Source organism: Xiphophorus maculatus, chromosome 19 (assembly GCF_002775205.1).
Source record: "Xiphophorus maculatus strain JP 163 A chromosome 19, X_maculatus-5.0-male, whole genome shotgun sequence".
Lineage (NCBI taxonomy): Eukaryota > Metazoa > Chordata > Actinopteri > Cyprinodontiformes > Poeciliidae > Xiphophorus > Xiphophorus maculatus.
In genome coordinates this window covers 20,678,747-20,687,374 of record NC_036461.1, presented here as the reverse complement: position 1 = coordinate 20,687,374, position 8,628 = coordinate 20,678,747, and the positions used below count along the sequence as shown (strand labels likewise).

The 8,628-nt window shown below is 37.6% G+C and overlaps 1 protein-coding gene across 4 annotated transcripts in view; it reads right to left on the bottom strand.

Moving 5' to 3' along the window:
- Nucleotides 1-1,721: 1,721 nt before the first annotated feature.
- klc1 (kinesin light chain 1) overlaps nt 1,722-8,628 on the bottom strand; it is a 34,841-nt gene continuing 27,934 nt past the window's right edge. For 2 of the 4 annotated variants that reach the window (XM_023352334.1, XM_023352335.1), the window contains exons 14-16: nt 7,818-7,951; nt 4,790-4,856; nt 1,722-2,469 (exon numbers count right to left, since the gene is read on the bottom strand). In XM_023352334.1, the coding sequence (XP_023208102.1) occupies nt 2,404-2,469; nt 4,790-4,856; nt 7,818-7,951 (267 nt within the window). In that variant the 3' untranslated portion in view covers nt 1,722-2,403. Of the gene's footprint in view, nt 2,470-4,789; nt 4,857-4,880; nt 5,155-7,817; nt 7,952-8,628 lie in introns of those variants that run through there. The other 2 variants (XM_023352336.1, XM_023352337.1) reach the window with 2 other exon arrangements.

The following is an 8,628-nucleotide window of genomic DNA, read 5'->3' as shown; positions in this document are numbered from 1 at the left end:
TACAGGTTTTGGGTCACTTAACTGGTTTGTTGAGATTTTAAAGTTGTAAGTTCTCCAGTCAGTCATAAAAATCTTCAGCTATTCTGGAGCAATCGTGTTTCTATGGACACCGGAGTAACATTAAAACCTAACTGAACAAATATCTGCTTTTTTTTTTTTTTTAAACAGGTTCCTACTAAAAGCTTGTAAGTAGTTAATATCTTACCTGCGGTAGATATGATTGAGCCCAAACTCATCAATACCCCTGGCAGAGTCCGAGTTAAAACTGTTTTTATTTAGCAAAAAGGTTTTTTTTCTGATGTGAAATGGGATCAGAATCTCCCAGTAGGTAAAACTACTTAAAATGGGTATTGATTCTGAAAAGAACAAATATTTTCACATATTTTATATCACCACATATTTTACACATTGTGTTGGTAAAAAAATATGTAACTCATTTCAACACTGAATGGAAAAACCTTGATTGATGGTGCAGCAATCTGTAAAGGTTAGCAACTGTTAGAGATGCTAACTGGCTTTATGTGTGTTTACACTGCAATTTTAATGTTTTAATGAGCTCCAGGTGTTTGAGACTGATGGCTCACCCCAACCTGAAGGTCCCTGCACATTCCAACTGGGACTCCAAAACGTCAATATTTATTCCAGTCAGAAGAAACGTGGTGGGAAAATTTAAAGACTGCTTCAAAACTAAATCGGAAGGGAGTGAGAATAATTTCGGGCTTAAGCATAACTCTGTTGCTGTTTTGTCTTAGCATAAACCCAGAGTAGATCCCACAGACTGAAGTTAACAGCTACACCAAACACCAAAGCTGATATAATATTAAGACTGTTATTTTGGGGGAATGGAGGTGTGGGGATGACTTGGGGTCTAACTAACATCTGTGCACCTCCAGGGGTCAAACCCACTCCAACACAAACCACGCAGCTCTGAACACCACCCACGTCAAACATCCACACACCGACACAAATGAAACGCTTTCAGGTCAAACAACCAGGCTGCTATCACCTCAGTGTGCTCTGCCTGCTTTGTTACAAGATGGAGTCTTGATTTAATAAACGCCATTAGGATTCGCTCTTCACATCTCATTTTTGTAGAGCAAATATGTCCTGGAAACATGCAGGCAACCAGCTTCTCTATATGGTATGCCAGCAATGGCAAGACTGGCATAAAAGAAAACAAATGCTAATTGCTTATAACATTTCAACAAAACCTTACTTTAAAAAAATCCTGAATATATTCCTTTAAAGGGGCAGTATTATGTAAAATAGACTTTTCTATGCTTTATATTATGATATAATGTTATTCCCTCATCAATAACATATCTGGAGTGTTGCTTTGATACTTTTATGCATGCTTAAGAAACGCTTTAATCTCCATGGCAACCATGCAGCTGTGCAAAAACAACTTGGTGGACCTAGCTCCGCCTTCGACGACAGAGCTCCTCCTCAGAGCTGCAGTTGTAAAAGTTTCAAGCTTCCAGCCCCCCACTCAGCTCCTTCAGACTAGCCAGATTTAATTAGCAAACACCTGGTGGAACTGAGCATCTGCTGAGCTTGTTCTAGGAGTTACCTCTCAGTGCAACACTGGTTAAAATGTTGCTAAAGGAGCAATGTTGTGATGCTGTCCTGAAGGCAAAGTTTCAGAAAAAGCAAGAGTATTTAAAGAGACAGAGGCCCAATTTCAAGACGTTAAATACAAAGTCAAATTTCTTTAGTCATATTTAATATATGCATAGCGCTATGTGCCCAGAAAATATATAATACTGCCCCTGTAAGGTTAATTAATTATTTAATTTAGGGATATTTTTAGAAAGGGAACAGTGCATAATAATAATCATCATAATCTGAACATAGCATTTCCAAGAGAAACGTTGTTCGTTTTGATGGCAGGTGACTCATTTCAGACAGTATTTTGTAGAAAATGGCTGCTAACCACAGAGTTGCTTTGCTGTTTCATTACCAACGTCATCATTTTATAAAACGGAGCTTTCAGCCAGGCGGTAACTAGACATTCAGTTTCTCTCGGTGAAACGGGGGAGTTCATTTTGAGCCGCGGCTTGGTGAAGTAAAATCTGCGCCTGTGTCCGCCTTCAGACCAACTCCAGCATAATTCATATTTTTTATATCACTAAAACCAGGAAACAGTTTGACGTAGCACGAGCTTTCTCACAAGACACACACATGCAGCAGAGCGCTGTACATTCACACCCCTGATGCGCAGTGACAGCAGCACAGGCTTCCTGCTGGGAGCTCAAACCTGCAGCAGTGGGGTCAGAGTTCAGAGGCCGTCCAGTGAGCACTTTGCGTTGCGATGCTGAAGAGCGACGAACGCGCGAAGCTTTCCTACAAACAGAAATTTACAGCGAAGGCAGTCCGGTGGTCAGAGGTGGTAGTTCACTTCCTTCAATGCGCCAGATCGGTTTGGCTGGCACTCAGGTCGTGATGTTTTCTTAAACGATGATTTCGTTCCTGACGGAAACAGAGACGGGTCAGAGCTCAGTGCCAGATCAGTGATATTAGTGAAATAACAACAACATATATTACATATATATATACTGCTCAAAAAAAATAAAGGGAACACTTAAACAACACAATATAACTCCAAGTAAATCAAACTTCTGTGAAATCAAACTGTCCACTTAGGAAACAACACTGATTGACAATCAATTTCACCTGCTGTTGTGCAAATGGAACTTTGTACAGAACAAAGTATTCAATGAGAATATTTCTTTCATTCAGATCTAGGATGTGTTATTTGAGTGTTCCCTTTATTTTTTTGAGCAGTATATATATACACCAACAGAGAGAGACATACAGGAGAAAAAGGGGGTTCAGTTCTTTTCCACTTTTTAAGAATTGAAAACAAGGTGTGGGTTTTTTTCCCACCACTTTAAACAACTGATCACCTCATAATAGTTTTCTTCAAATCTTAATTTTCTGTCTTCCCTTTTCTTGCAGCATCCAGGATCAAGTTGCTCCAATCACAGACAGTAATCTACAACTTGCACCAAAGTGTAAAATCAGAATTGGGTTGTTTTGTCATGAAAAAAAAATTGTTCTACCATCAAAGTGTAATTCACAGAATTACCAGAAATTTGGACCAACTGTTTGATAAATGATATTTTATTGCCCGAGCAAATGCATAAATACATGCATAAAGTTCTATGTCAGCCGAAGCTAAAAAAAACAAACAATAAAACCCTTCAAATTAGCTTTGATCTTAATTTTATGGGTTGGATCAATAGCTTTATTCACTGTCATCACAATGGAGGAAAATTTTTTCATATTTGGCTCAAGTTTATTCAAATGGCTCCACAGGTAAAGAGGAACAGAAGCTCCAGTCTAACTCTACAGTTTAACCTTGATCACATCTGTGTGGAGGAAGAAAAGGAATCAGATTCTTCAAATTCCTTTTTCCCCCTTAGTTCTTTAAATGGACCACAAGAAAAAAACAACAACTAACTTTCGCATATCTGATTAACAATTAAACAGCGTTATCGTTGTGTTTCTTTCAAGCTTCTTGTTCCCTAATATCAGAAGAGTTCAGTGACTTTTGCTTTGATGCAAAAATGAGAATAATGATTTAAACAATTCCATATGCTGTTAAGATTCAAAACTCGTTTGTCCATCAAGGAGACTGATGCACAGATGTCTTAAATTTAGGTATTTGAATTATATAGTTTACAAAATGACTTTTTTTTTTCAGTTTTTTTTTCTTTTTTACACAGAGTTTGCTAAACTTTGCTGAGACTTAAACTGAAACCGTGTACTTTGGTTGGTTTCTCACTTGGTTTGGTGTGTTAATTTCCCTTTGGCATCCAAGTATTAGTTAATTTGAATTCCATGTTTGCCATGTACACTGCATGGTTTGTGGCAAATTTAAAGCAAAACCTTTTAGCTTTATATAAGCAATAGTCGTCTCCTTGCCATTTCCCCATAAACACCCAACTTGTTAGTACACAATAAGAGAAATATCCCAAATCAGGGGCAAAGGTAACCTGCCTGTTTTGGTGGATAGCCATGTTTGGGTAGTCTTACATACTCTTCCCATTTTCAGATGATGGGCTGAACAGTGATTAGTGAGATGTTCAAAGTTAATACAGGCTGTTAATATAGAACTTAATCACGCTTCAAAATTTCCCACCCGTCTGCTGTTTGTTCCCTAATGTCCTCTGATGCTTTCCCACCAAGGCCTTTATCGTTAACTACAATTAATGACTTCTAAAAATGAGAAAACATTTTTGTTAACTTGAATAAAATAAAAAATGTAATTAACTAGTAAAAACTTTAAGTAATATTTAGCTAACAATAATGAATAAAAACTAGCAAAAATACTCAAAAAACTAATTTAAACTAACTGAATTAGACAAAAGAAAAATCACAACAAATAAAACTAAACTACAATGAAAAAAACAAAACTATTACAACCCTGCTTCACACATAACATTAACATTAAATTAAACATTGTTTACTACCTTAAAGACTGGTCACACTGGATTTTATTTGGGGGTATCTTATTAAAAGGGGAGGCGAATACAAATGCATTCCACACTTCTCTGATATTTGGTGGGGGTTTTTTTTCAAAAAGGCAAAAACCCACGCATCATCTTTCTCCCACTTAACTTATGCACAACTTTGTGCTTAACAGCACATATAGTAACACAAATGGAACATGAATAATTGTGATAAACCTTTACGGTTATGAAAGCTTTTGGCAAAACAACAGTTAGAAAAACAAACCGGAGAACTCACTGCAAACACCAATGTTTTGACAGTCGGGCTTCCTTACTTGGTAGTGGTCTCTGGCAGGCTTGTCCGGCAAGTTAAGAACCCCCAGAGAGCTGGCCCGCTTCATGCTGCTCCCACATGCAGAGAGGCAGGGTGAGGGGTCAGGGGTTAGAGGTGAGGGGTGGAAAGTCAGCCATGACCTTTTAAACTCAGTGGAGTTACATGAGGGTTAATGATAATGTCACAAAAAGGTTAGTTCCACAATAATGTATCGGATCTTCTGTATTCAGTTTAAACATGTACAATGTTAGCACCACTTGACGCAAATCTGCAAATTTTTTTATTTTTTTTTACACATTTAGTTTGTTAATTTGATGGAAAATTCAGCAATGTGTGTGTGTTAGTCATCAGTTATGACATTTTGGGCTGCATGTTTGTGTAAAATTGGGGGGGAAAAAAAGAAAGAAAAAAAAGTCAGATTATTCTGCCTTTTACTGATGGGACAGCAGTTGTGACTGACCATTCAGATTGAGTTTGGTCTGACAGACCAAACTGTGAAACCAGCTACTGATCTGTGCTTAGTTACCAACACTGAAAAACACAAAATCTTACCAAGTATTTTTGGCCGAGTACACTTGAAATAAGACAAAACTAAGATTTTTTAAAAATATATATAATTCCTTAATATTGATTTTAAAAAGTACTAGTTTCATTGGCACATTATTTCACTTATAACATGGGAAAATCTTTCTCTGATAAGTGAAATAATCTGCCAATTCAATAAGTACTTGTCATCAATATTAAGGAATATTGACTTAAAACAATTTCCTGTATTTTGTTGAAAAGTTACTTTTACATTAATTTTGTCTTATTTCAAGTGAATTATAATATTTGCTCTACAAAACAGACCAACATACTTGGTAAGATTTTATGTTTTTGCAGTGAATAAAAAGATTTAAGAAACAGTTTTACTATGTTGTGCACCAAGACATTCACACTGCAAGTTCAACACACACTCAAAACATAAAGCATAAAACTTAGTTTTATGTGAATGTCACTGCAGCAAACGTCCATCTGAAAGTGCATTTAATACTCTAAAGGTTTAGTATTTTTTTTTAAATACCTTACGATGCACATTCCTTCTTAAATAGCCTGAAACACATAATGTTATGTCTGAACGAGGCTCAACTTTCACTGCCAGTAGAAAAAGTCAAACAGGTTTTCCAATGTCGACATTAGCAGCTTCACTGTAATAACCGTAGTTCAATTTCTCTTTCAGAAATCTAACTACTCCACTTTTAAACATTAGACTCAAATACAGATAAACAGACAAATTGTCAGGTGACCAGAATCTTTTGAATTTTAATGAGCAACCCTGACCAGTGGCAACACACCATGAATAAATGCTGCCACGTGGCGCTGATATTTTCCAACGGGGAAAACGCATCAGCAGGTAACAGGCAGGCTAACCGGAGCGAAGCAAAGCTGCTCTGTTTTTATTCTTGTGACATGCAGTCTTTGTCGTTGAACAACATGGAGTTCTGAATATTGGAAGTGTTTTGAAAAGATTAAAGCCGACGGAATTATGCACAGTCCCTGGGGAATACATAAGGAAACTTAGCCAAGCTAGCTAGCTGTGCTAAGTGGGCTAATCGCTAATGTAGAGATGCTAAACACGGTTAAAAAATGGAAAGTCTGTAATTATTTTGGTTTAAATACAAGTCAAAAACTGATACAATCGTGATATCTGTTCAGAACAAATAAAAGGGGAGTTATTTAGTTAAAGATGTTTCTGCAGTGACGTTACACATCAGTGAGTCGGTCATGATGGTGATGAGGAACACCAACATCCTGTCCGTCACCATCATGAGGCCCAGTGAAGAGCAGCACCAAGGAACACAAGAGACCAGCAAGAACAAAGATGAGGCATGCAAGTCGACATTCAGAAGAAATAAAAATTTATTCATAAATAATAATAAAAAAAAAGAAAAACAGAACAATGAAAAAAAAATACATTTTTATTCTACACAGGACAGCCATGCAGACATTTAATAACAAAAAGATAGACTTATAAAAGTCCAGAACAAGTTACAGTTCAGCCACAAAATGCAGTGAATAGATGGAACGATTAGTTGGAAATTATTTCCATGGGCACAACAAGTGCGATGGAAAAATCACTGGGAGACATTAGTAGTTAGACACGGCCCGCTACGCCTCCAGTAGAAAAACCTTCCCTCCATTTATCTGTTAGTCTTTGGTTTTTCACTGTGAAGATGTTCAGGTTTGGTTTACGGAGCCATTAAAGTCCGACTTGCAGGTTTCAAATCTCCGTCATTCAAGTCAATCAAAAAAAATGATCTTACACACGGAGGATAAAGATTTCTTACCATCGGCACTTTAAGGGCTGTGTATCAGTCAGTGCAAGTGCTAAGAAAATGCAGAAACTCATACATAAAAAAAGAGACTAGCAAATGTTCCTTAAATAAAATATAAGGATTTAGTGGATTTTAAAAAAAAACATAATCTTTTGGAAATGTGTTAAATTCCTCGAGATGTGTTTTTCCATTAGGGCAGCACCCTTTTTAAATTATGCTTTTCTCTAAAATCATATTTTCTATCTGGAGAATTAACTGTTTCTTTAATGTTACAAAATGACCCCAGATGTAAATACCACTTTAAATTTGTTCTTTTTACAATACTGCACGTTTCTATAAAAGATATTATATACTAGTTTACAATACTTCTAAAAGTACTTTGTTCACCCCACTTTCACCTAAAGAAATAACTGTTTTTACCAAAAACAAAGGCACTTTGCAGAAGTCAGAATTTGTTTCTATTTCATGTAGATAAGACACCTATAAAGAAATGTAGGGGGAAAAGTAATAATTGCATATGGGACAAGAGTCCCTAAAAACACTTGTGTGCAAACACAGCTTCAGAGTTACACCACTTCACCACCGGCGAAGTAGAAGAGTTCGCTTGTTTTGGTTCTGGTTAGCACACCAGCCAGCCTGCTCCTCCAGGCTCCAGTGTGTGACAGGAGCCACCTGTAGCAGTTAATGCAGGACTCTAGAGCTGCTGATAGTTACCCGGGGGTTTTGTGCTCGCCGTCTCGTGACGAACTGCCGCCTTTTAGCTTGCGGACCAGTTTCTCGCTGCTTCGACGGAGCGACGCCCGTAGTTTACTGAAGGAGCCGCTTCTCTTCAGGGACCCCGATCCGTCCTGGTGGGACACATCACAGGCTTACCCTGACTCACGCCACTTTCTAAGATATGCACAGATGTTAAGGACGTTCATATTTGACCAGCATTTAGTTTGCAATTGAGATGCACCAAGAAAAACTGGCTTGTGACTGGAATCGGATGATGTTCAGTGACTAAGGCCTACCAGGTCGCTCTGGTTGTGTTTCCATTGACCATAAAATGATGCAAATTGAAACTATGAAAATAAATCCACTCTATGGAAACAGGCCAATTTTGAAAAACTCACGTTTATGAATAAAATGTTTTTTGCATTAGGATCAGGTGGTTTTTCAGCTGTACTGAAATGTATGTTTCTGCAGTGGAAACACTTTTTTCACATACCACTAGTGATGTGATCAACAGCTGGATGTTACTAATGGAGAAAAATACTACTTCCTACAACAGGATGTAGTAATAGGAAGTAAAACTGTAATACTTCCTATTACAGGAAGTAGCAGAATGATGTTTTTGTGTTTTTTGGACAATGTACAGCTGCCTCCATCAGAGCTCTCACAGCATCACACGGGTCATAAAAAGTTGTGCGTCATTCCAACGTGTTGAATTCATAGATCTTCTGTAAAATCACAACTATAATCTCCACAAAGCGCCACATAGCCGCCCCCAAGTTGCTCCAACGCCTGAATGAGATGCCGACGT